This window comes from Strix uralensis, chromosome Z (genome assembly GCF_047716275.1).
Source record: "Strix uralensis isolate ZFMK-TIS-50842 chromosome Z, bStrUra1, whole genome shotgun sequence".
Classification (NCBI taxonomy): domain Eukaryota; kingdom Metazoa; phylum Chordata; class Aves; order Strigiformes; family Strigidae; genus Strix; species Strix uralensis.
The window spans coordinates 17,275,856-17,303,816 of NC_134012.1; the positions used below are offsets into that span (position 1 = coordinate 17,275,856).

The 27,961-nt window shown below is 42.4% G+C and overlaps 1 protein-coding gene across 5 annotated transcripts; it reads left to right on the forward strand.

The window, feature by feature from the left end:
- The first annotated feature begins 911 nt into the window (after window positions 1-911).
- Window positions 912-27,747, forward strand: RIGI (RNA sensor RIG-I). Of its 5 annotated transcripts, XM_074855181.1 has the most exons (19): window positions 912-971; window positions 1,978-2,347; window positions 2,480-2,611; window positions 4,484-4,662; window positions 5,999-6,149; window positions 7,936-8,061; window positions 8,908-9,021; window positions 10,013-10,166; window positions 10,809-11,067; window positions 11,795-11,957; window positions 12,366-12,467; window positions 14,545-14,702; window positions 15,017-15,152; window positions 16,023-16,171; window positions 17,447-17,537; window positions 18,233-18,403; window positions 19,936-20,087; window positions 25,346-25,492; window positions 27,228-27,747. In XM_074855181.1, exons 2-19 carry the CDS (start codon window positions 2,242-2,244, stop codon window positions 27,525-27,527), a joined length of 2,790 nt encoding a protein of 929 aa, XP_074711282.1. In that variant the 5' UTR covers window positions 912-971; window positions 1,978-2,241; the 3' UTR covers window positions 27,528-27,747. The 5 variants fall into 5 exon arrangements, with proteins under 5 accessions (XP_074711282.1, XP_074711279.1, XP_074711280.1 ...); XM_074855178.1 differs by lacking the exon at window positions 912-971 and having other exon boundaries at window positions 1,798-2,347; XM_074855179.1 differs by lacking the exon at window positions 912-971 and having other exon boundaries at window positions 1,798-2,347; window positions 8,911-9,021.
- Window positions 27,748-27,961: the final 214 nt, after the last annotated feature.

Sequence of the window (27,961 nt, forward strand, 5' to 3'; positions counted from 1 at the left end):
AATCTCCAAAGCTGGAGAAGCAACAGACAAGGAGCTTATTTCTCTCTTGGTCTCAGACAAAGCACGGGGTTGGGCATCTGCATGGGAGGATGTTTCCTATCCAGCTGCAGCACTGATTTTTGAGTTCCTGAGCACACTCTCTCTGTGCTAGATGGAGCTTGAGTGCTAAAATCAAAAATGGTCACTGGTAGAGTGAAAGCTGTAACAGGCACTTGTAAAGTCAGCTGCTGAGCAGGAAATGTTGTTACTGGCCCATCTGAGAGCTGCACTCTGCAGGTTGAGCTGTATGACTAACTTGAAGGCTAATACTTCCACCCTGTTATGCACATGGAAATTAAGCCCTAAGGGATCTTCTTACTGAAGTAGACTGGATAAATAAAAACAAAAGTGATCTCTGAGAAGTCAAATCAGGCTGTTTGCCACATCAGTAGGCTGCAAATCAGCAAACTTCTCTTATTTTATAGAGATGAACAGGAACAGTCAGTGTCCTTCCTTTCCATACCAAATAAGGAGCTGGAAGGTATAATGTCAAACCAGAATTCCAGACTCATTACAGGACCGATTCTGTAATTGTGTATATGATTTATTTACTTTGAACCATTTATGTGCTCTTGAGGTGTGGATGTGGTGCTTGGGGGTATGCACTGAGCTAAGGGGCAGAGTGGCCTGGGGCTCTGCCTGGAAATACTGGCTCTTCAGGTGGTTGGAAGGAGAAGAATAATTTTGGGGGTTTTGGAGGAGAAGGTTTGAGTTCTCAGTTCTATCTAGGAAGGAAATCTGGGCTCCTCTGGGAAGGCACAAGACATGATTGGGGGCAAATTTAACCCACCCATTTGCTCATTTTAATATTAAACTCACCAGTTGTTATTTCTGTTCTGTAATTGAGGGCTGATGTACCTTTCTGTGCACAGTGAGGTCTGGGAGCTCCTGCTTTGTTCACAGAACAGGAAGGATGTTCAAAGAGTGGAGAAGTAAGTAATTGATGCTGCCATTTCTTGCTGTAGGAGCTGTGCTCTCCCGGTTGTTTGACATTTCTCCAGCTAGGGGTGAATAATATTCAGCTGAGTATGGCATTTCCCAGGTCCATTTCACTGCATAGGGTTAATACTAACAGTCTAAATGCAAGACTTTTTTTATCCTAGGGCCCTCTGAGATGATACTGGCCAACGATACTACATCATGGTGGTGGTATAGGGGATGGTTCAAATGAGATTTCCTATAATCCCTTTAGAACTGGGTGGAAAAGAGAAAAAAAGAAGACTCAAGAGAAAGAAAAGAAAGAATATTAAATACTTAAGAGTAAAGATGGACTAGAAGAGAGTAGAAAATGCAATTCCAATGGTAGCACTTCCTTCTGCCTCCCCCACCCCGCTGTCCTTCCAGTGCAAGCCCATCACTCAGTGGTCTTGTGTTGCCATGATTTTAGGAAGCAGGCATCTTGTATTGGGCTAGTACCTGTTAGTCGTCTATTTGAATATGAGATTTATGAAGCTGCAAACAGCTGGATGCTCTATATATTAATGTTTAGAGGGAGGTTCACATATGGAGTTGTCAGGTTTAGCAGCACTTCTGAACTGTAGATACTTTCAGCTCTGCAACATGCTGGCCCCCTTTGTGAGCCTTATGCTTTGATTCTCACTTCCCTGCTACAGGGCAGTTGGACAGACCTTGTAATTTTGACGTTCCCAAACTATGCTAGCAGTTTAGCAAGCACTTGCTCAGAGCAAGTAGGGATATTGCCTTGCTATAGAAAATTATTCTTCAGTCTTTTAAAAAACAGTTCAGGGTTTGGGGGGGGGCAAAGGGAAGAGGGGGGCAGAGTGATGCCTTTATTCCTATTAGCTCACTGTGCCCTCCCTCACCCGGACAGCGGCTGGTCACAGGCTTTCCAACCGTGTGCATGCGCATATGTTTGCCTTTTTTTTTTTTTTTTTTTTTTTTTCTTTTCTCCCCTTTCTTTCTTTCCGTTTTGCTAAGGGCAGACAGCAGCGGAAAGCATCGCTGTGCCTCTCCCGCAGGCTCGGCCCCCTCCTCCGGAGCCACTTTCGGTTTCCATTTTCTCGAGGGCCTGAAGTCTCTATTTCCCGATCGCTGCGTGTTCTGGGGGGTTTCCTCTCACTCCCCGGCGGCCCTCCCAGTGCCAAGGCAGGGGCCGGGCTCCGCAACCCCGCACGCAGCCGGGACCGGGACCGGGACCGGGAGCGGTGCCGGTGTCGGTGCAGGTGCCAAGCCGGCCTTGCCATGACCGCGGAGGAGAAGAGGAACCTGCAGCGCTGCAGGCGGTACATCGAGAGGAGCCTGAACCCCATCTACGTCCTGAGCAACATGACGGACTGGCTGTCCGACGGTGAGGGGCTTCCCCCGGCGCTGCCCTGCGCCCGCATCCTTCCTGCTGCGGGCGCGGGTGGGGAGCTTTCCTCTCCCCGCCGCCACTGCTGGCCCTCTCCCTCATTCTTTGCCTGCTTCGGGTTTTTGCTAGATGTGAAGGAGAGAGTCCGGAAGGAGGAGGAGAAGGGGGTGACGGCGGCCGCCGCGCTGTTTCTGGACGCCGTCCTGCAGCTGGAGGCGCAGGGCTGGCTCCGGGCCTTCCTGGACGCCCTGGTTGCAGCAGGTCGGTTCCCACTCGCAAGCGTGGTTTCGTCCGCTTCTCCCCTTCCCTGCCAGAGCCGCAGCGGCCGCCGCCGGCATTAGCCGAGCAGACCAGCACCGTGGGCCCGGGACGTGGAGGGTCGCTCCGTTACCCTTGGGCTTCTGCCATCGGGTCTTGTCACATCAGATGAGATGCGTTAGGAAAAATGAGTTTGACAGAGGTTGGAAATAAAACTTCGAAGGCATGGGGAAATGCCCATCTGAGAAGCAGATGGAACAATTTTGATTATGGAGGTTTGATTTGTAAGATGAAGGGATGTAGAATAAAGCCTCATTGACAGAAGACTTGTCTGTCTCAGAGAGTTTAGAGAAGACATAAGACAGCTGTTGTTCTCATCAAATATAATTAAAGGAAACTAAGTCCTCTGAAACAGCAAGCTTAAATGGGTTTCAGGATATGCATGGCAGTTAACTGGTAGCATGGGATAACTTCATTCAAGGACAGAGTCTTAAATTAAGAACTGATTTTAAAAAATTATTCAGAGATCTTAAAAGTCTTGTGTTTCAAGAAGTAACCATTAATAGTTTATAAATGAGATGATTGTTCCTCACTAGCTATGGCTGCTTAGTGTGTGAGATCCTAATGCAATTTCCTTTCCAAAATGTGACAGAAGAGATTGTGAAGGTGTAAAATTACCAGGATCTGCCAGCTCTCGTCTATACATTTAGATTCTATTATAGAATTCTTGTTGGTGATTTACTAGACATCTAGAACCCCAAAATCTCATGCCATAAGCCACTTCTGTTTTCATTTACTCACTGTTAACTATGGATAGTTACAGTATGTCAGCTAGCAATTATTACAAAATTTCTTATCACTTGGATGTAGCCCACTCTTCCCTTAAAGGAAATACCAGGTCCAGAGCAACTTTGTACCGGGCTGTGATAGTCCCGATTTCTGAACTGCAAAAACATCTTATTTGAACATGTGCATAGCATTCAGTTTGGTGTATCTTCAGCAGAAAACTGGAAAAGCTAACCTGCTGACTCTAAGCACTATCCCAAGTACTTATTAATTGGGTCTGAGACTAGAATTTAGCATTACTCTTGTATTGGGCAGGTGTAGAGATTAGGTGGTAATTAGATTAAAACCACTGTGGTGGTAAGTATCCACACCACTCTCCTTCTCCTCCAAAACAAAAAGTTTGGCAAATTCCTTCTGTTTGCCCAGAGTTCCTCTGGGACCCTGACTTACTTTCTTCCGACTCTGGAGCCTACACAGCAAATTGCATAAATCCTCTAAATATAATTCCCTGCCACAGTCTATTCCAGGACAGTATTTTCAGCTGTTTGCTGACTGTCAAGGCTGAAGGTGTCTGTGTTGCTTTCAGTCAGGGACTGACTTGAATCCAATATAATAAGGATTTTTGAAGGAGGGTGGAGCCAAGGACAGGACTAAAAGGTAAAGGGTTGGTAAATAATAGAAAAGGGGACCAAAGGTGTTTGTGATTCTGAGTGAGTGAGTGAGTGTCCTGTGCTCTGGGAGATCTGTGGAAGACTGTCATGGATTGCAAGGATCTCAGTATCGTATGGATCAAAGGAAGGGGGTTGTTATTGTTGCTTGGGTGATGTAAGCTGCAACATTGTGTAGCTCTTTTTCCTCTTTGCAAGTGTTACTCTCTTTTAGCACAGGGTTTTTCACGTTATCCATACAAGTGCTGTAAAGGAAAACTGTCACTTTAATCTACAAAAATTGTTTGTGGTTCACCTAGGTTTTTGTCAGTTAAAAGGCCAAAATAATTTTAATTTCTCCAGTGTGTTTTTTTCAGCTTGTTCCTACCTGTTGTAGCTAGAGATTGAATTCATAGTAACAATGTGTCTGTTTTTCTGAAAGGTTACACTGGACTGGCAGAAGCAATTGAAAACTGGGACTTCAGCAAACTGGAAAAACTGGAGTTGCACAGACGGCTCTTGAAGCGCATAGAAGCAACAATGCTAGAAGTTGATCCGGTAGCACTCATGCCTTACATAAACACGTGCCTGATAGAAAGGGAGTGTGATGAGATCCTGCAGGTACTGTTAATGGTAAAAATCCTGGTATTTGTCTAGTTTTGCTGTGGAAAAGTGCTGGCTGTCTCATTTGTGGGATGAGTTGCTGCCCATCCATCAGCTGCCGAGTGAGGGGGATGACCAGCCATAGTTCCCTAGGAAGGGACTTTACTTTCTTCTGCTTAGAGGAGGCTTTGCTGTGTAGCTGCATCTTCACACAGCAGTGCTGTCTGCGACACCCACACATCTCATTCTTCACCCCTCCAGCTTGGTGGATGAAGTGGCCTGTGAAAGGGTCGCAGGCAGGGAAGCAGGATGGGGTGGCTTTGGTAGTGCCCAGATGTGTGTCTTTGCAGGGTCCAGGGTCCCCTGAAGAGACCTCAGGGGCTCTGGAAGGTGCCACGTTACAGTGAAATGGGTGCTTTGCCATGCGTTTGAATTAGACTCCTTTCTGGAGTGTTCATGCTACATTAATGCTCCTAAAAATACAGATGGAAGTAGGCAAAATTGCATTTAGATGTTGCCTAAATTGGTTCATGCTTGTCATGGGGTTTGACATAGTCTATTACCTTAACTGTGGCAATCCCTAGAAACTTTGTGTGGCTCTGAATTTTGTCAGCACCCAAAGGGATGGTCATAGGGTAAAATGAAACTTCTGATCTGAAGACATTAGCTGAATGCTGTGCCACAGAAGTCGACAACATTTTCATTGCCTTTGGATGTGAAGCTGCTGTACTGTTACCCAGTTCTAGCTCAGTGTCATTATGGATGGCTGATACCAAGTGATATTACCAATCACTCATCATTTATGACTCGCTAATAATGTTATTGATGTGAAGGAGTCTGTCAGGTGTTCTCGCTCCTTGTGACTCCTGAGAAGGATTGCTTGCAGCTATTTGGTTTTCAAAGTGATATTTCTTTATGGAGACACATAATATTTGGAAAGCTATTGCATCTGACCAAACATCAGGCCTGCCATAAATTTTGTACTTCTGCATTTTCCAATTCTGGAATGTTTTTTATTCAGTTCAGCCTCAGAGGTTTATGGCGATACAGCTTATTACAAGGACCTTGCCAGATGAAAATTCACGGTATAGCTCTGTGACGTTTCTGACCTTGTGAATATTTAAGCAAATAGCCTACCTGTTGATACAGTCTGGCTAAGTTTAGTGTACACCTAGACTGGCTGAATTGCAGCAGTAGTAGGTAAATGACCGAATTTTATTGGAGACCTTTTATTCTGTGAGAAGGAAATGCAGTTTTCAACTGAATACCAAACAAAACAAATCAAGATATCAATCAAGAACAGTGGTTTTGATCACTCAGAAGCTACAGCAACTTCTGTTTGTTGTGTGTGCAGATTAGCGAATACAGAAGCAAAGCAGCTGGGGTAACTAAACTCATTGAATGCCTCTGTCGATCGGATAAGGAAAACTGGCCGAAAAGCCTTCAGCTGGCACTAGATAATGCAGGATATTACAATGCAAGTGAACTGTGGGATATGAGAGAAGGTAAACTGTGAATTGTTTTTATGATGCTCTTTTTCTGTTATTGTACCAGACAGTAAAGTTTTTTTTTCAGGAGACTAAGACTAATTTAAAAGAATACCCTCAGACCGCATTGCTCATTGTTGTTTAAAACCCTTTTAAAAAAATTATTTAAAATGTCTTTTATATAAAATGAAATAGAGGTACTACCCTACAAACAGTCAAAAATTAATTTTTGAGTATTTTTCCTCCCATATGGTTATGAATGATGATTTTTTTTTTTTTGGTAAACAGAATTGAACGGCATACCAGACTCTGAAAGTACAGAACTAACAAAGTGTTTATAATCTTTCCTCGCTTCTACTGTAATTCACCTTTTTCCATCTTTTTGGTTGCTTAAGTTGTGATAGATGCAATGTTTTCTGATAAAATATGATCAGTAATTTGATATTCTAGAAAGTGATACACTTCTATGATTCACAGAGCAGATCATATGCTTTTCTCTTTGAGAAATTGATAAGCAGCATTTACCAAGTGACTATGTTCATATTTTGTAAAAATGCAGAATTTCCCCTAAAAAGATTTTGCTTTTGTCATTGATTTTATCTTTCTCCACTTGAAAAATGCCCGAGTACCCTGCAGCATGGGAGAATTTAGAGCATCATAAAGTATTTCACTACAAAATAATTAAGACAAGTGATTTTAGATAAACTGGACTGTATTTCTTTATATCTACACTTGCTTTCTCCCAAACCATAAGTGATTGTTTGAATTGTTTTTAATTAGCAACTGGGACAAGGTACTTCTAAGTGCCTTCTTAAACAGTATTTCTAATTTTGAAATGTTTTTATTGTTGTAATCAAATGTGTGTAATTTCTTATCTGGACATTTAATTATTACATATCTATATTAAATCATATATGTAGTAAATAAATTTATAAATAATTAGATATAATATATAATGCTTATATGCATATAGATATTATTTTATGTTGCTGATGGCTATACACATTATTTGGTTAACAGTTATATTTTGTAAGTTAAAGATATCACCATCTTTTGGGGCAGCTTCTGCTAACATACACCTTAACAAAGTCAAAGTCAGCCAACTAAAGAAATGTTGTGCATATTGGAAACATTTTAATACTGGCAGATAAAAAGAGTTGCTAGTAGAAGTTAATTGCAGATATTGTGTGCTTTCTGAAGCTGGATTAGGGTGCAAATGTGCTCTTTGTCCCTCTCCAAAAGCAGCACTTTGTGATCATGTGTTCTGTTTGCAATGAGACTCTTCGTGCAAAGCCCAGGGACAGTTCTTTGAGAAGGTAATAATTATGGGGCCAAAGAAAATTTTAGCAAGCATCTTTGGAACTTCTCTTGATTATCATGTAAGATAAAGGATGGAAACAATCTTATAATTTTTAGGTCCTTCAAAAAGCGGGGGGGGGGGAAAGGGAGAACAACATCTTGAATTTATAAAGCTTCTTTGAACTCCTAAGTATTTCTCATGCTTGTGGTTAATGTCCCTGTTAAATCTGTGATCTTGTCACTAAACACAGATGATATAACTTTCCTCCCAATCTATTACCTCCTTTGACATTTAAACACTAGATAAATGTGCATCGAGTATGTGGGTCTTCTAAACCCAAGACTCTCCATGCTATCCATCTTACTTAGAAGGGAGCCTGGATGCAGCAACATTTTATGTAGTCTTTCCATGCTAGCAACCAACTCCTTCACCTTGTCATCCCAGAAAATACAACATTTTAGAATCAAAAGGATCAGTAACATGCCTTTTTTGGTGATTGTACAGATAATGGCAAAGATGTTGATGGTGAAATGACAGACGTCTCTGAGAACAGCTTTGAAACCACAATTACTTTTTTTGAAGAAGCAGAATGTGATAATAATCTCAGTGAAAATCTTTGTTCAGCTTCAGGTAAGACTTAGAAACTTAAAGCAGTTTGTGGCTGGAATTCTCCATTTCCTTAGACTCCTGAAGGACACAGACACAGTGTACCACACAGGAAGGTACTGAGGAACAGTACAAATCTCTGACTTTATTTAGCTGTCTTCTGTTTTAATGTTTAAAGGATCACATGCTGGGCAATGCACATGTTAGGGGTTGCCCTTCATTTACCACATTTCTAGTGAAAAGTTGTTCTGTCAGCACATTATCAAGGAGGTCTCCAAACACCAGACTGTTGTTGATGCATCTCTCCTCTGATATAACTAGTTCACACATGACCTGGTATTAGCCAGTTTATAGATCTGAATGTGGCTGCAAAGGATCTGTGCCACGGCTATCATGTCTTGTATGGCAAATTTTGCTCCAGCAGTGTTTTCTAGTTCCGGTTCCATAAGTGCACACCTTCTGACAAGACCACAATTTAAGAGAGTATTAACTTCAAAAGTCTGGAGAGCAGAAAGCTAAAAGGAATACTGTGCATTTATTTGGGGGAACTGTGCATTTATTTGGGGGAAAATAAGCCCTTATCTTTTCTTTCTGAGTTGAAAAAAGACCAGTTGAGATGAAAATTGTCAGCCAAGATCTTGAAATGAGTTAAGCTTAGGAAGCACAGTCAAATGGTAACAGAGTGTGCCATCAAACCTACACAAGATTCCTGTCTGGTGTGTATGTCCTGTTAAAAGGCTTGTCTGTCACAGTTGCTCTGTGTAGACTGCAAGGACTCTACCTCTATCATTTTAGATAGTGACTGTATGGGGCACTTATTTTATGCATTTCTGTTGCAACACTCTTCACAAAAGCATGGTTCTCTCCTAGAAGGGACCTGTCAGTCTTCACCTGTTTATGAACCAAAGAAGGCTCGGAGCTACCAGACTGAACTTGCACAGCCTGCTATCAATGGGAAAAACACATTGATATGTGCCCCCACAGGTAAGAAAACACATGTTACTTACAAAAATTCTCTTGGTGGAGAGGTCTGTGAAGGATAGGGAAGGGTAAAGGCTGAGTCAAACTTTTCCAGCTGCTTATTTAAAAGCAGTCTTCCTTGCAGGAGTAGATCCAGATCTAACCTGAAATTAATGACCAAGGGCAACACAGAGACTGAGCAAGACAGACATGTCTCTTCAGTGCTTGTATTCAGATTTCAATGTTCTGACCTCTGCTTTCTCACTCCCCAGTGTGGATTTTTGAGATAAAATCACTCACTGATGTTTGCAGATCTTAAAGAAATTTGACTTGCAAGTTAAAGGAAAAATAGGATGAGTTGCCATCAGACTCCCCTGTCTTCTGTACTGCTATGCCTACAACATCAAAACACCATGGGGAACTTCGGCAATAGCTCAGGACTGAATTAAGAATATTGAAGTTCAGCAGCAAAAGAGAGATAAATCGGCTCTTTCTCTACACCTGTGTTCTCCATGTTGCTAGCCTGATTCTCCCCTGGGCCCTGCAGAGGCAGGTGGGGTAGCAGAGGCACGGACACAGCAGAGCTCTGGGTGGCCTGCACAGTGAACCTGAGTGCTGAAGGAAAAGAAATGTGAGAGAAGCAAGGCTGTGTGGGGAAGGGTGGAAGCGCAAAGTGCCTGGTGCTTGTACCACGGTCCGATTTGATGTGGGAGCACGTTCTAAGAGCAGAAATAGACTCAGTGATTTCAAAGAACTAAAATAAAACTGCAAACGGATTTTCCTTCTCAGTGACTGCTACATGGTCTTTACAGACTGAGAATGTGAGAGAGGAAGGGATGATTACCCACCTGAGTAAGCAGCAAGCATGTGTTCAAATCTGTCCGCAGAGAGTCTGGAAGTATAACAGCCCTCTTGTTGGCTCCCTGTTGTTGCAGGCACACAGATGAGACAGGCACCTGCTTACAAACACACCCTTTCATACTAGTGCTTTACCTTTCATGTTCTTCATTTAAAGGATCTGGAAAAACGTTTGTCGCACTTCTGATTTGTGAACACCATTTCCAAAACATGTCCTCAGGACAAAAAGCAAAAGTTGTCTTTCTTGCAACCAAAGTGCCAGTGTATGAACAACAGAAAAATGTATTCAGGCAGCATTTTGAAAGAAGTGGGTAAGTATAATTCTACCTGGTGGCTTCCTCCACACAAAATAAACTGCTGTCTAGGTCAGTTGTGGCTAGGGCAAAATGTAATGGGTTTACCGGTGGTAAGTGTTTTGCGTTAACATAAGAATGATGCCTAGTGGTAAGAACTGCGTTACCATCATAGACTGGAGAGTCTGAAGACTGCTTTTGGAGAGTTTAAGCACTGCTTGTGCAGCATCTATGGAAATGGTCGAAGTATAGACAACCTATAGCTTCTAATTTTGAAGGAACTGATTACTGAACATCCACATATGAATCATTATAGCTACAGGAAAATGAGGCTGCTGGACAGAAAACAGTCCCATGCCATCAATCGTATACAGAAAAGGGATGAAGGGCAGGATCTCCAAATAAAGCTTACATGTGAACTGACAGATGCAGCTTAAATGTACAAATTCATTACCCCTCAAAGATAATGTATTTTGGTTAATGGGAATTGAAAACCCAGGTTTTTTGTTGGCTTCTGTGGGTCAAAATGCTGGCTGCAACAATTTGACATTTTGAACTTAGTCACTACCCTTCAGGCTTGCTGACAAGTCCATTCTTCTAGCTTTTTTTGCCCTGCAAGACATCCTTTTTCATACCCTAACTTTTTCCTTTTCTTCCTAGATATTCTGTTCAAGGAATTAGTGGTGAAACAGTTGCAAATGTTTCTGTAGAAAAGGTTATACAGGACAGTGACATCATTGTGCTAACACCCCAGATTCTTGTGAATAGCATTGAGGAGGGGATCCTTAGCTCCCTCTCCATCTTCACTCTGATGATATTTGATGAGTGCCACAACACCACGGGCAATCACCCTTACAATGTGTTAATGACCAGATACCTGCAACAAAAATTTGACTCCTCTGCAAGCCAGCTGCCTCAGGTAAGACCCAGACTATCAGTGGTGGAAACATTTAAAGTATTTTGCAGTACAGTCAGCAAAGCCTGAAGTCTTCCCTTTTGTGTTAATCCAGTTCAAACTCCCATTTAACAACGGCTGCAAATTGAAACAGTAGCATATAGAACACTTTTCCCATCTTCTCAGGCACCTCCAGGCTGTTTTCTCATGTTCTATCTTCCCTGCAGCTGCTGAGAAGGACTGATCAAGCATGACACAGACCAGAGTACTTGAGAGCAAACAGGATTGCTGGCCTAGGAAGAAAGTATGTGCCCCAGAATTCAGTAATCTCCTTGTCACCTCTCTGTTGCTGTCTTCTGCAACAGTAAAATGGGGCCACTGCCTTCACTGGCAGGAAGTTTTGGTTCAGCTGAGAAGACATCTCCTCTGAATGAATGCAGAGGACAGTTCTGGGGGTGATTTGTTGATTCTGCGTATAATAAGCACTGATGAATACAACTGGTTATGAATTTAAGTAGGTGGATTATGTATTTTCAGTTTGAATACTCTAAGCTTGAGTGCCCTGGAGAGGGGCCCTGGGGACATGGTTAGGCTCTCAAGATTTAGTCCTTGCACTCATGTTTACTTCAGCTGCCTGTTTTGTTTCCTTGTTTTTGAAGACACAGATGACTTGGCAATTGGTAACAGCATCTCCTGGGTGTTTTTCATTTGTGACAAAGGATCAACCACTGCTATTCATGTGTGTGCTCAGATTGTAGGTTTAACTGCTTCTGTTGGAGTTGGTAATGCCAAGAATGTCAAGGAAACGATAGAGCACATCTGTACCCTCTGCTCCTACCTTGACATACAGGCCCTGTCCACTGTCAGAGAGAACAAAGAGGATCTGCAGAGATTCAGAAACAAGCCAGAAACATGTAAGCACACTTTCTTTTCCCATGAGATGCAAAGCACCATAATTAAGGCACCTATCCAATTCCCCTATGGTCAGGTGAAGCTAAAAGCTTAAAACTAAGGTGGAGCTTTGCTTCCTGCTGGCTTGAAAGGAGAAGCATGCACCTCACTGTTGCCCTGCAGTAAGCCAGTGCCCATTCAGGCAAATTTTCTCTTTGCTGAGATCCACAATCTCTGGTTTTTATTCAGTTCTGCCAGTGAAGACTGGGGGCTGTTTCTTCCTGTGCAACTATAATGCTCATTAATGATAAACATCATTAAGATTGCATAAAGCACCATATGTAGCATTCTTCTAGAGAAGAATTTGTTCTGTGCTGCCCAGGGAAATGTTTTACTTATTCAGGCCACTGACTTCCATTTCTTGTCTCTAGATGTCAGATGGGTTAAAATGCGAGTTCAGAATCACTTTGCAGACATTATCTCAGGTCTGATGTCTGAGACAGAGGCGTTGATGAGGAAGATTTACTCAGTGGGTAAGAAACTGTAATATGCCTGTAACTGGGATTCAGTCTTTGATTACATCAGTGTAAATTCTCATGGCTGCCAGAACAGTCACTCTTTTCCTCCTTCCTTTCTCCTCCTTCCTTTTTACGTGCCTTTAATGAATATTTCCTACATAACAGATTACAGGTAGAAGAGCCAACTATTTTCCTGTTATATGTGATTAGTTTGATAATCATAAATGGTTTTGCTTGGATTTCAACCTGTTTTTCGTGCAGCTAAGGATGGTGTGCTTTTGACACTGTCAAATAATTTTGAATGTTTAAAGAATCTGAAACAAAACTACCAAAGCACTTGCTTTCAAAATGTGATGTGCTGGATTTCATTGATGAGAGATACCTGTATGTTCTTATTTAAGCATTTCTCCAAATGCTTTGTACTTAAATCTGTCTCTGTTAAGGAAATCAAGAAGGATCTTGGTTATGGTGTTACTCTGGATGGTGTAGTTTCTTCCTTTCAGCAAAGTTTACTTTCACTCTTGCTGCTCTGACACTTCTCATATTTTCTCTGGCCTCTCCGAGTTGCACTCAGAGTTATTTCTAGGGGTGCACTGACTGCCTTTTCTGGCCAGCATTTTGTCCTCTCTATACCTCTGGGTATCCCTATTTCCACTGTTTACCAGGTCTCCATTATTTCCTATTAAACACATTTAAGGTAATTTCACAGAGGAGGATCTGTGGAACATAAACATCACCAGAGAGAGGATATGGCTGCCTAAGAAAGGAAACACTTGTATGTAGGGTTCCACCCTCAGAAGCTGCAGTGAAGGTTTGCAGAGAGGGAGGTGAATGGCTGTGAGAAGAGAATGGGCCTGATGGTCATGAGACCTAATTCTGCAGCCCTTCAGAAATAAATTGATCTTTCCTGCTTTTGCAGAGTTCCTAACTGGTGTCCAGTAAATGACTGTTATCAAGAAATTTGAGAACTACAGGGGGTACAAATCAGAGACCCATGGATGGCTATGCTCAGGATCAGCTCTGGTCTGTCCAGCTCTGAATTAAAGGATTTTGTCTGTGCTTGGACTGGCCTTTGCAAACTGACTAGGGTACCTTTTCTATACTTTCTAGATTTCTTCCCCGCCCCCCCCCCCCCCCCCGCCCCGATACTGGAGAGTGAACTATATTCTGAGGCAGGAAGGCAGAATTAAAAAATCCCACCAAAACAAAAAAACCCCACCTAACCAAAAAGAAACCCCAACCTAAAACCCAAGAAACACCAATAAAGAACAAATACAGTGGAATTTTCAAAGTGCATGCTAAATTAAGCAGACACTTCTGAAGCGTATTTCTGCACCACAGTTCCTCTTGCATGAATGCCATTGGCTTCCCTTCTGTGGACCCTCTGATTACTGAAGTTTGTGAAGCACTCAGAGCATGTATTCAACAAACAGGTACTAACTAGTTCTGCCTCAAGAACAGGCCCTTGGATAATAGGCTTTTAGGTACCATGGACCGTACAGCAAATGAATACTTAACTGATGAGTAGCTGGTAATTCAAGGAGCAATGCACATGCAGTTTCTTGAATACTGTAGGCTTCTTATAGGATAAGTGAGCTCTAATTTTACTGCTATAGACTGCAGATGTGTGTACATACACAGATCCTCAGCTGAATTGTACTGGGTTAATTTTAGAGTAAAATCTGGGTATACATTGAAACACAGGGCCAGGCTCTTCTCAGATGGTTCCCAGAGGCAGGACAAGAGGCAGTGGGGCACAAACAGAAATACTTAAACAGGAAGAATTTCTTTGCTGCAACGGTGGTCAAACACTGGAACAGGTTGCCCAGAGAAGTTGTGGAGTCTCTGTCCTTGCACGTACTCAAAATCCATTTGGACATGATCCTAAGTGACTGGCTCTAGGTGACCCTGCTTTGAGTAGAGGGTTGGACTAAAACCTTCCACAGGTGCCTCCCAGCCTCAGTGGTTCTGTGTTCTTCTGCACAGGCTTTTTAGATCTAACATTCAGGGAAAATATTTTATCTTCTAGTTAACTGTTCTGGTTATTTGTTAGTCAAGATGAATAAATGTTTGTTTCCTCCTTCTTTACTAGATACTATCTCCCAAATCAACAAGAATGATTTTGGAACACAGAAATATGAACACTGGATAGTTGCCACTCAGAAAAAATGCAGGCTGTTGCAACTGGCAGATAAGGAGAAGGAGAGCAGCATTTGTAGAGACCTTTTCATTTGCACTGAGCACCTGCGGGTAAGTTTGTATCTTCTCTCCTTCCATACAGAGATGGAGTCATCCTGTTCCTTCTGATACAGGTATATTCACTTAGGAGCAGGTTTCAAACCTAATCATTTTATTTGACACAGGCTAAAGCATGGCGTGTAAGAGTTATGTCTTAAGATGCTAAGAACAGTATAGTGCAGAGGAGATTTGTAATGCCTATGTTGTCATGCAAATGGAAGAACAACACAAGTTTGTAATACTTATTCTAGCTAAATAAAATCTGCATTCATCCCCTGTTCCATGGAAAATGAGGCTTAAATGTGTATGTCTCTCTTCCTGAGCAGAAATTCAATGATGCTCTCATCATCAGTGAAGACGCCCGCATCGAAGATGCTTTAGCTTACCTAACTGAATTTTTCACAAATGTTAAAAATGGACCATATACAGAATTAGAGGAGCAACTAACAGCCAAATTTCAAGGTATTTCACACAGTACCTGTGACAGGTGCAGAGGAGAAGAAGGCTTATGGTAAGATGATTCAAGTGTTTTCTTCAGAGTAAGTGCAGTTGTTTTCCAGAAACTTTGCACTTTTCAAAAGATCTAGTGTCTGTGTGGGTGCAAATGTAGTCTTAGGGTAGGCACTGGGGAACTTACTTTCTGGGACTGCAAGCATCTAGTGAAGGAGCTAAGGAAGTAGCAGTAATTGTGGCTAGATGCTGTAGTAGGTTCTTACATGCCTGACTTGGAGATAAGGGTGTGTGGCACGAAGTAGGGGGATGGTCTACAATCATGGACGCTGGCAACATTAGATAGGGCAACATACATTGCTCAGTGCACTGCCTAGCCTCCTCCTGCCCAATGCTCCTGGATAAATCCCTAACTTTCGGGAAGAAGCAGTGGCCGTTGTATCCTTCTGATTAGAAGTTAGAGGTTGCACTGTTCTCTAACCTCTGATTTAGTAGTAGTGTGTTGTAAACCAGCCTGTGATCTGGTGTGTTGCAGTGTTGACTGCAGTTTCAAATCACTGGACTGCCTGCCCTCTATTGTCAGTAGTTTCCTAAGAAGGAATAGCACCGCTCTTTGCAAGAACTGAGTTTGTTTTGATGCTGTGTTTTGATGTACAGTATGTCACAGAGGTTCTCCTGTCAGTTTGCTACAGAATTTCTTTTCTGGGGATTTTGTTGCATTTAACCAATAGCTTTCTTTGATTGCATCTGAAAGAATGATATAGAAAATAAAAATAAATGCTAAAGAGAATGTGGGTGGCATTTGAAAGTAGGTTTGGGTGAGAATTCTGTTTTCTGCATTAAAGAAGGTAAGTTATTCAAGAAACTGCTATTTTCTTCCAGAGAAAGAACCAGAACTGACTTCCCTTTCAAAAGATGAATCAAATGAGAATCCCAAGCTGGAAGAGCTTGCTTGCATCCTGGATGAAGCATACCGCTATAACCCACAGACTCGCACTCTTCTCTTTGCTAAGACAAGAGCCTTAGTAGCTGTAAGACATTTCTTTTTAAAGCTTCTAAAATGGGAAGTGAGAAAATATAATGCCTCATCTATTACCCTTCGCATTTTGATCTGGAAACAGAAAAATATATACGTATTTGATCTTCCTAAGAAAAGATTTATCTTTCTGTATCTTCCTAAGCACTGATGCTCTGAGACAGGATGAGTGGGTTGGTTTTTTTTCTAAAAACTACAGTACAGGGATGGTGTCCTTCACCACTTCTTCTTGCTACATGCCCTAGCTGATCATTAAGTTGTCAGATTTTTACTTTAGGTCTGAAGTCAGTTTTAACAAGATGTGTTACAAGGTTTTTGGCTTTAATGTGGCAGTGTTACAAACCAGGAGCTCTGCTCTATTACTGACTGCACATCTGGAAGTATATATAGGTTTCCCAGAGGATTCATATGGGTCCAAAGGAGGTCTCTGTGTTCTTGATCAAGAAAAAAGAAAAGACTTTGTGGAGCAGATGTCCTCTGGACCCTTCTGATGCACTGGTCTACTACATATGTGCCTAGGATCAAGGATCTAGGCTGGCTAATCTAAAAAGGTCTCCCTTCCAACACCATGTTCCCAGAAAAAGTTCATGTTTGAAGTAAGAGTGTTGCTAATCATTAACTTCTGTTGCTCTCAAACATTTACTGCAAGATGTCATAGTCTCTGGCTACTGATTTATCAGGTGAGAGTCCCAGCCCCCATTTTACCCTTGGGTATAGACATGCTGGATGAATTGCAAACCAGAAAAAAATAAAAGGCAGGCTAAAGTCCAAACTAACAACACCATGCATGTGCTGGCAACTTGCCATTATAGATGTAAAAGCTTACTGTAGCTTGGCTGAATTTTGTTCTTACGTGAAAGCAGTTTGAAGGTGCTGCTTTCAGTGTGCAGTGGGAAAGTGCAGTTTGTAAATGGCAACTCATTTCCTTTGGATTCCAGAGGTGTAGTGTTCACTGATCTGTTTGTTTATAAGAGAAAAAGGCATACTTTTTAGCAGTGAAAGGCTCCTTGCTCTCTAGCCAGTCTTTAAGTTGAAGGGGTGGGAAAAGTGGAAATCAGCTGTGGCATAGTTTGATTTGGCATCATGGCTGTCACCCTTGCTTTCTCACCTATTAATAGATGTTCCCTCCTGACGCAAAAGTTCCACCTTCTTTTCTGCTTTTGGTTCTCAGAAGTATTAATTGTCTAGGCAACCATGGGCAGGATCTACCTATCTATCCAAAGTAACATTTCATCTGGACAGTGATCTAACACCCTGATTTGCTTTCCAGGCTTTGAAGAAGTGGATAGAAGCAAACCCTCTGCTTAGCCACATAAAGTCAGATGTCTTGATGGGTCGTGGAAGAAGAGATCAAAAAACAGGTACACAGGTTTGCACTGAGGAATCCCAGTTGCTAGACCTATGGTGGCTATGCTAAAATTGTCCTACTCTCCTGTGTTCGTCTTCTGTGCTCTTAAACAGAGGAAGGTCATGCAAGGTTGTGCTGCGCTTTCTTCCGTATCTGGAAGGCCTTTAACCATTCCTAAGGTGATGCCTGCTTTTTCTGTCCAGAATCTTTGGTTAAAGCAGCGGTTATACTGTCAGTGACCCTTTGATGCAGTATTCTTTTGCTAGTTCAAAATAATTTTAGAAACTGTTCACTATCATGACTTCTTGTGGTTACTTCTAGTGGTATTTTCCCTGTTCCTTTTACAGATCCCTCTCTTATTTTGTGTTTGTTGGCACAAACAGTTTAAGGTAGAATGGAACCTACAGCCAACTTATGCATGGTTTAAGTTAAGAGTTAGCTTGGGCTTAAACTAACTAAGCTGTATAGGTCTCTAATAAAGATCAGCTAGGTGTTGTGTCTGAAATGGTGTTTCCCAGGATGACAATTCCTGTGGCACATCAACAGGAATTCCTGCTCAGTGAGTACAGTATGCAGTCAGATGGATATGTAAACTTAAAGTACTTTTCCAGATTAAGAGGACATGCTCATTTCTAATGAGCAAATGCAGGTATGTTGCTCAAGGAACTCTTCAGTGTTTTTTCCTGACACAGTTTCTTGGCACTGTAGGTATGACGCTCCCAATGCAGAAGGGTGTACTGGATGCATTCAAAACCAACAAAGACAGCAGACTGCTAATTGCTACCTCTGTTGCTGATGAAGGCATTGATATTTCTGAGTGCAACCTTGTTGTGCTCTATGAATACTTTGGTAATGTCACCAAAATGATCCAAGTAAGAGGTATGAAATTTCAGAGTTATTACTTTAGAAACCTGTTTTGGCCTAGAAGTGGACATAAAGTGCTACTTAATGGCACTTTGGAAATACTGTAGTAATATATGCATGTCTTGCTGTTGTTCCTCTGTGCCCCTGAGTGAAGTCAGATGAATGATGGGACCAGACATGACAATTTCTTCACAGAACTGAGTCCTGGATATAGTGTGACTTTTCTTTTGCCATGCAAATTAGCCATGCTGCACAAGGTTATTGAACTGTTGAGGACTGACCCCTTAGGTGGGTAATTATACATATAAGCAGAAGTATGGCTAGAAATAGCGCAAACTGTTCTGACTGTGACAATTTACAAAGGACTGCTGCAATGGAGTTTCGTGCATTGCTTTGCCTTCTGAAGACCTTCACCCGCCCAGTGGCTTATTAGCAACCCAGCCACACGCAGGTACCCGAGGCCTTTGCATGTGCAGACCTCTAACACTGAAGACAAAAAAAAAAAAGAGGAAACCCTGTTTCTGTCTTGGCTTGTCTAAACAAGTCTGACTTTGGTCTTGAATCTTGGTGATTTTACGATACAGCCAGTAGAGGGGAATGAAGAGCCACACTAAATACTGGTTTCTGTTTAACATTCCTGAATGTCATAAAACTGCTTACGTCTTTCAAGGGTGGATTCGCAAAATTTTATCCTATCACCCAAGTAGTTAACTTCATAATTTGACAGGAAGCAATCTCCACTGTACTTATTCCTCTGCTATCAGGGTTTGTGTCCTGTGATTTTCTTAGTTTTGTCTTATAATGAAATAATTGGTCCAGAATTCATGTTTATGGGTGATAGTGTTTATTCTTACAAGCCGTTAAAGATGGAAAGAAAATAGGTTGCATCAGTTTTAAACCACATAAAATCATGACTTTGTGGGAATGGGAGCTCAAAAGCATATGTGAAAACTTTCTTACTGAAACACTTCTAAACTGGCATGAGATCCCTGTAGTTCTTAGTTTGTCTATGTCACAGCAGCAAAAAGCAGGCAGGCAGTAGGCATAGAGAAGGTGGAAGACATAGCACTTGCTCTTTTTGTCTCTTTTCTTGCCAGCACTCTATTTCCAGTTCCTCAGGCTTTTTTTTGTGATAAGACTATTTTTTTTTTTTAATAGACACCAATTAGCAGGGCAGAAAACTAGTAAGTAAGGCTAAGATGAACTTTTCTCCTCTAGCTTTTTTCTGCACAACACAGCAAGATGCTGTACAATAACTGAAGTGTCAAGCACGCCTGAGCTTCAGTGAGGCAGGCCACAGAAGTAGCCAATACAGCACTGGCTGGGGGCTATCCATGAGGATACCTGGAAGGGGGCATCTTGTTCTGGTTTGTGATTGAAGGAGAAAGAGCTGAGAAAATCCTCTTTAGAAGCAGCATTATCTGAATCTGAACATGCAAAACAAAAGCAGCTACACAGAAGGTCCTTAATGCTCTTTTATGCCATAGCTGCCGCTTTTGCACATCTTGTTAAGAGTGACTAAAGAGGATAAATGTATTGCTGTATAGGTCGTGGAAGGGCAAGAGGTAGCAAGTGCATCCTTGTGACAAGCAAAACAGAAGTGGTTGAGAATGAGAAACACAACCGTTACAAGGAAGAAATGATGAATGAAGCTATTGAAAAGCTACAGAATTGGGATGAAACAACATTTGCAAGAAAGGTTTGTACTTTTGTAGAATTTTCATACTCAAATCTACAGGTATAATCTACATCAGCCTCATCTACTGGCACTCTATCTAGGACCAAGTGATAACCTGAGAAAAGTGTTCACTGTTACTTGTTTTCAGACCAAGGCTAGATCAGCAGAGAAGGGATTGTGTGTCCTGTTAGCTTGCAGAATGTCATCTCTACTGTAACTGTAAAAAAATTAGAAGTGGAGGTAGAATTCATATAAACTTCTCAGCTTAGAAATAAAACATAAACTGTTATGGCCACTGGAAGAAAAATATTGCTGTGTCTGCTTGGGATAGTGGAGAGGGACATGTGAAACTATGCAGATGGTTGTAATATGTCCATCCATGTAAAGTGCCTCTGAACATGAGCCTTAGCAGCAGACCAGTACAAGTGCTTTTCTAAAGATGTTTGTTGCTGTGCCAAGTGCTTGTGAATTTCAAACCAGTTGTTTCTGGGACACTTAATGTCCCAGGCAATGTTTTCTTAATAGGATGACATTTGGGTTTGTACATGCTCTTCTGCTGGTGACTTCTTTTGTACTGCCTACAGTACTGTTCATCTTTGCTTCAAGCACTGGTGTCTGGCAGATGAACAAGCCTAGTAGAACACCTCAGCACACATTCAGTGCTTTACATTAACCCTGCTGAGTGCTGCACACACACCAGATCAAAAAATATCGTGAGAGTAGAAAGAAGTGTCAAGAACTCTGGTGCTGAGGTGACATGAAAGAGGTGTCTCGGGCTAAGCCAATGATGGACTTCTGGTCAGGCAAGGTCCTGCCTGGTGCAGCAGGTGTGTCTCCTCTGTGACCACCCTACCTTCCCAGGTGCTCTCACATAATGGGTATGAAGCTCTGCAGTTGGAACCAAAAAATGATGAGGATGATGGTTCATCTAGCTTGGAGGTGTTGCTAAGGCTAAGTTGGCCTATGCTCTGCATCAAAATGACTTCCATAAAGAAAAAAAGAAGGGTCATTGTCATAGGAGACCCTCTCCTGAGGGGAACAGAAGCTCAGTATGCTGACTGGACCCACTTCTTAGTCTGCTGCCTCTGTGGGTCACAGGTTAAAGATGTGAAGAGAAAACTTCCTACCCTGGCACAGCCCTCAGATTATTAACCATTACTGATTTTTTTATGTGAAGTTGCAACAAGAAGTCCGAGGGCAATCAAGAGATACTTCAGGGCCTTGGGACAACTGGTTAAGGGATCAGGAGCACAAGTAGTGTTCTCTTCTATCCTTACAGTTGCAGAGAATGATGAGGGAAGAAACAGGAAGACCCAGCAGATCAGTACCTGGCTCCATGACTGGTGTCACCAGCAAACTTTGGGGTTTTTGATCATGGGCCAGTCTACATGACAACAGGCCTGCTGGTGACAGATGGGGTACACCTGTCTCAAAGCGGAAAAAGGATCTTTGTGCAGGAGTTAGCAGGGCTCACTGAAAGAGTCAACTAGATTTGAAGGGGGAAGGGGATAGAACCAGACTTGCTAGAGATAAGCCTGGAGGCAGGATACCAATGTTTGAGGGATGGTGTGCTAGCAAGGTCCTTTGGTCTGCCATCACAGTGGAGGCAGGGGATGGAGATCCACACAGCAGTGAAGACTCAAGGGTTCTTGATGTTTAGAAACCATGGGAGTGCCTGAGAACAGTCACATAGGAATTAGGGCTTCTCCCCCAAAAAAGGTGGTAGGATCAATAGCCCAGCTGAGGTGTATCTACACCAATGCACACAGTATGGGCAACAAACAGGAGGAGCTGGAAGCCATTGTGCAGCTGGAAAACTATAATAAAGTTGCAATCATGGAAACATGGTGGGATGACTCACACAACTAGAGTTCTGCAGTGGATGACTATAAGCTCTTCAGACGGGATAGGCAAGGAAGGAGAGGTGGTGGGTTAGCCCTGTATGTTCAGGAGTGCTTTGACTGTCTAGAGTTTGATGATGGGATGAAAGTGTTGACTGTTTGTGGTTAAGAATCAGGGGGAAGGTCAACAAAGCTGATATCATGGTGGGAGTCTGTTACAGACCACCAAACCAGGATGAAGAGGCAGATGAAATACAAGCAGCTGGGAGAAATCTCAAAATTGCTAGCCCTTGTTCTTGTGGGGGACTTCAACTTAACCAATGTCTTCTGGAAATTCAATACAGCAGAAACAGTCTAGGAGGTTCCTGGAGTGTGTGGAAGATAACTTCCTGACACAGCTGGTGAGTGAGTCAGCTAGGGAAGATGCCCCACTGGTGTTGTTTGTGAACAAAGAAGGACTTGTGGGTGAAGTGATGGTTGGAGGCCATCTTGGGCACAATGATCAAAAAATGATAGTTTTTGATTCTTGGAGAAGGAAGGGGGTGAGCAGAACTGCTACTCTGGACTTCCAGAGGACAGACTTTGGCCTGTTTAGGGGTCTGGTTGACAGAGTCCCTTGGGAGGCAGTCCTGAAGGGCAAAGGAGTCCAGGAAGGCTGGACATTCTTCAAGAAGGAAATCTTAACGGTGCAGGAGCAGGTTGTCCCCATGTGCCGAAAGACGAGCCAGTGGGAAAGATGACCACCTGGCTGAACAGGGAGCTTTGGCTGGAACTCAGGGAAAAAAAATAAAAAGTTTATGACCTTATTGGAAGAATAGGCAGGCAACTTAGGAGGACAAGGATGTCATGAGGTTATGGAGGGAGAGAATTAGAAGGGCCAAAGCCCAACTAGAACTTAATATGGCTACTGCCATAAAAGACAATAAAAAGTCTTTCAATAAATACATTAGTAACAAAAGGAGGGCTAAGGAGAATCTCCATCCTTTATTGGATGCAGGGGGAAACATAGTGACAAAGGTTGAGGAAAAGGCTGAGGTACTCAATGCCTTCTTTGCCTCAGTCTTTAATTGTAAGACCAGTTTTCTTAGGGTACACAGCACCCTGAGCTGGAAGACAGGGATGGGGAGCAGAATGAAGTGCCCATAATCCAAGGGAAAACGGTTAGTGACCTGCTACACCACTTACGATATAAACAGGTCTATGAAGCCAGATGGAATACACCCAAGGGTACTGAGGCAGCTGGCAGAAGTGCTCACCAAGCCACTTTCAATCATTTATCAGCAGTCCTGGCTAACTGGGGAGGTCTCTGTTGGCTGGAGGTTAGAAAATGTGACTCCCATCTACAAGAAGGGCCAGAAGAATGATCTGGGGAACTACAGGTCTCTCAGTCTGACCTTGGTGCTGTGGAAGGTTATGGACAAAAGCATCTTGAGTGCCATCACATGGCACACACAGGACATGCCCAGTCAGCATGGGTTTATGAAAGGCAGGTCCTGCTTGACTAACCCTGATCTCTTCCTATGGACAAGGTGACCCGCTTAGTGGATGAGGGAAAGGCTGTGGATGTTATTTACCTGGACTTTAGTAAAGCCTTTCACACTGTTTCCCACAGCATTCTCCTGGCAAAACTGGCTACTCATGGTTGGACAGGTGTACTCTTCGCTGAGTAAAAAACTGGCTGGATGGCCAGGCCCAGAGAGTGGTGGTGAATGGAGTTAAATCCAGTTGGTGGCCGGTCACAAGTGGTGTCCCCCAGGGCTCAGTAATGGGGCCAGTTCTGTTTAGTACCTATACCAGTTCTGTTTAGTATCTTTATCAGTGAACTGGACAAGGGGATCAAGTGCACCCTCAGTAAGTTTGTAGACAATACCAAGTTGGGCAGGAATGTTGATCTGTTTGAGGGTAGAAAGACTCTACTGAGGGATCTGGACAGGCTGGATTGATGGGGTGAGGCCAATTGTATGAGATTCAGCAAAGGCTAAGTGCCGGGTCCTGCACTTTGGTCACAACAACCCCATGAACACTACAGACTTGGGGAAGAGTGGCTGGAAAGCTGCCTGGTGGAAAAGGACCTGGGGATGCTGGTTGACAGCCGGCTGAATATGAGCCGGTAGGGTGCCCAGGTGGCCAAGGCGGCCAACAGCATTCTGGCTTGTATCAGAAATAGCGTGGCCAGCAGGGACAGGGAAGTGACCTTACCCCTGTACTCGGCACTGGTGAGGCCGCACCTCGATTACTGTGTTCAGTTTTGGGCCCCTCACTACAAAAAGGACATTGAGGTGCTGGAGTGTGTCCAAAGAAGAGCAATGAAGCTGGTGAAAGGTCTGAAGAACAAGTCCTATGAGGAGTGGCTGAGGGAAGTGGGGTTGTTCAGTCTGGAGAAAATGAGGCTGAGGGGAGACCTCATTGCCCTCTACAACTACCTGAAAGGCAGTTATACTGATGTGGGTGTCGATCTCTTCTCCCAAGTAACAAGTGATAGGATGACAGGAAATAGCCTCAAGTTGCACCAGGGGAGGTTTAGACTGGGTATTAAATATCTTCACTGGAAGGGTTCTTAAGCACTGGAACAGGCTGCCCAGGGAAGTGGTTGAGTCACCATCCCTGGAGGTGTCTAAAAGACATGTAGACATGGCACTTAAGGACATGGTTTAGTGGGCTTGGCAGTGTTAGGTTTGTGGTTGCACTCGATGATCTTGTCTTTTCCAACCTGAATGATTCTATGATTCTATCCTCCTAGACCTTTGTAAAGAATTTCTCAGAGAATACTGGAATAAGCCAGTGGCAGCCACTACAAATAAAAAGGCTTTGTACACAGTTCTGCCAAATCCCCAATGATCCCTACGGCAGATCATCCCATGATTCCAGGCAAGCTTTCAGACACTGAGCTGTGCAACAAAGGATATCCAAGGCCCTCTTATTTTTGTGAAATTTCTTCTCCCACCTCTGAGGCTTGGTTTGGCTGCTTCTGCCTCTTCTCAGAGGATTCTGTTTCTGCATTAGCTGCAGGTTGCCAGCTCTAGGCTGTGGCTGTTGCCTCTTTCTCTGACTACAATTTCTGTGGTCTCTGGAGTCTTCTTTCCAAACTGTGAGCTTCCCAGAGCAGCAGTGCTACTTCTGCTGTAGGGAGTCTCATATGACTTAAGTCTTCTCAAGGACTTACTAGCATTATGACCAAAGTGGCCATAGGGGGGTAGAAGGGAGGAAGAAACACATGGCATAAATGCTCTCCATCATGTAGTTTTATTCTACCCTTACATTTGTAACCTGACAAATGTACCATGTTCTTTCTTTGGTGTGAGTTGCTAGAACAAGGCATGTTTTGTTTGCTTTCAAGTAATAGCTTCCTAGACGTTACATATCCTGAGTCATGTTTAGACAGACATTGGAGCTTCTCTTAATTTCATAATGATCTTGATTTTTATTTATTTACTAAAGATACATGACCTGCAAATGAAGGAAAAGGTATTACGAGATTCCAGGAAGAAAGAAACAAGACGTACAGTAGTGGAAGGGAAAAAAAATCTTCTGTGTGGAAAATGCAAAGCATATGCCTGTAGTACAGATGACATCAGAGTTATAAAGGTATGTCTCTGTATGCAAATCTATATCCATGAACGCCAGGACAGTCAGCATTATTGAACTAACAAACAGCAATTTTTATCAATGTTAAAGTAGGCTATTTTGTGCAACCTGGAGCAGAAAAAAATTCTGAGTGAATTGGTAAACTACAGGACCGATTATAACTACTTCTGTAGCATATTATGATGGTACTTGATGATGTCCAAGGTGTGCAAATATGTGAAATGACAGGAATCACTTCAATCTTCCTGAATCTCCCTTCTGTTAGAAATTGATGAATTTTGTGGAAAACTACATGACCTTCAATGACATAACCTACTAGTGTAACTGCTGGATATTTACTTTTATGATTAGCATAAGATTGGAAGTCTTCCTGCAGTTGAGAGATTTCTCCCACCATTTCTGTTGACTGAAAGTTATCTGTACAAACTACTGAGATCAGCTCACTGTTTGGCTCACTGGCTTATGGGCCAGTTTTCAGCTTTGAAAGGCAAGATAAACCATGGTTTTTAAGAGGAGCCCTTTAATTCTTAAATATTACTTTGTTTTGCATTCTTTAGGTAGTTCACACTGCTTCTATGTATCTCATGGGGACATTTTTATTATACTCTTTCTGAACTTGAATTTCTCTCTAGTCCCAAGAAGCCAATGTTCTACACATGGAGGGTGATCATGAAAGAGAACCTTTTCTGGGCCCTTTGAACCTTTCTAGTTCTGAAATAAGTTCCGTTTGAAGCTTCTTCTATTTGTGCTACTCTGAAAAGCATGGTTGTGATGTGATAAGGGGCTTCAAGCCACAGTTGAGCATTGCAGAGTGCTTGCCTTCAGGCACTTCCCTTTTCAATCAAGAAAATTATTTTTTTTTTACCAGCTGTTTTTGGAATGTAGATGGAGTTCACTACTCCTCTGTACAGGGAAGGTCCACAGGGAGGCGTTGGGAATAGCTCAGTCTTGTGAAAACCTAGTTACATTTCTTTGACAAATAACAAGGGATCTCTAACATGCATCTCTGTTACTCCATTTTGTGCTGCTGGCTTATCACTTATACCCATGCAAATAGGTATAGGTGATCTCTTCTCTTCAGAAAGAGTTTTTGATTAATACTCTACAAATAACACCTCACAATATTTTAAGTAGTCCTTACAAACTGAGTTCTGTCATAGTTCAGCCTATATATTTAATGGAAGCTGCACTTCCAGGAAGAACTAGCATTTTCACACTCCAGCTCAAATTGTACATATGCTCTCAAATTAAGTTGTTATTTTTTTTAAATCTTTGATTATATGTTATAAACAACAACTGTAACTCCTTTACCTTGTTAGGGTTACTTTTTCTACCACTCCAGAGTAATTGTATCACCCCTCACAGAAAGGTGGGGTCATATAGTTAAAATGAGTGGGAAGCAGGAGTCTCTCAAACTGACTGTTGTCTGGATGACTGTTAGTTTTATGCACAGCTCAAATACTGCAAACATGATTTTTAGAGAAGCTAAGTAAGTTCAGATATGTATAAGCTGGTGACATATAGTAATTTTGGTTTTATAAGCCCAGGCCTGGGCCCTTCTAGTACCTGGTATCTAATGAATGGGGAAAAAATGAGTGATGAGACAAGGGGGCTGGAAGGTGAGCCTCCTGAATGACAGGAAGCACCCTACCAGGGAAATGGTATTTGTGAGGGGAAGGGGAATGTCAGGAATCTTATTTCTACTATTAAGCACTTCTGGCTCGTGTTGTTCCAGGAATCTCATCACACTGTCCTAGGAGATGCATTCAAGGAGCGTTACATAACAAAGCCTCACCAGAAACCAGTCCAGTTTGATTGTTTTGAGAAAAAAAGCAAGATGCATTGCCAAAATACTAACTGCCAACATGACTGGGGAATCATAGTGAAGTACAAGACATTTGATAACCTACCAGTGATCAAAATCAAAAGCTTTGTAGTAGAGAACGTTGAAACTGGGACACAAATGGAACTTCAGAAATGGAAAAATATTGATTTTTCTTTGAAGAATTTTGATGTTGAAGAAACACCCAGCTGAATCCAGCATTTTAATGCATGTATCACCCTACTTCAGTAAGCTGAAATAGTGGATGATCTATTTCCGTGTATAAAAAAAAATCTTGTTCTTTATGCTGTCTCATATGCTAGGCCTGTCATGAGCATCTGGCTAGATTAAAAAAAGGCTAGTGTGGCCACTAAAAGAAATTTGCTATCTAATGAAATGTTTCACTAGAAGTTTTAATATAAGCATGGACAAACATGTGCCTAAGCATCTAGATCTTAATCCCTGCTGCTACGAAGGAGTTGTTCTGAAAAAACCAAAATCAAGTTGAATGAATAACTAAACATCTAATCTTAGGTGACAGGCCACAACTTCAAGCATTTCTGTGTGAATCAGAATCTTCTTTGTTACTGGTAACTTCCAGTTAATTGTACCTCCACACAGACAACATGGCTTATGCATAGTGACAC

Excerpts from the sequence above, each read along its gene's own strand:
- RIGI (XM_074855178.1), top strand. The coding sequence starts at position 1,909 with ATGTTTGCCTTTTTTTTTTTTTTTTTTTTTTTTTCTTTTCTCCCCTTT. Across the intron at positions 15,153-16,022 it reads ACTAACAGCCAAATTTCAAG|AGAAAGAACCAGAACTGACT; the intron begins GTATTTCACACA and ends ATTTTCTTCCAG. Across the intron at positions 16,172-17,446 it reads AGACAAGAGCCTTAGTAGCT|GCTTTGAAGAAGTGGATAGA; the intron begins GTAAGACATTTC and ends TTTGCTTTCCAG.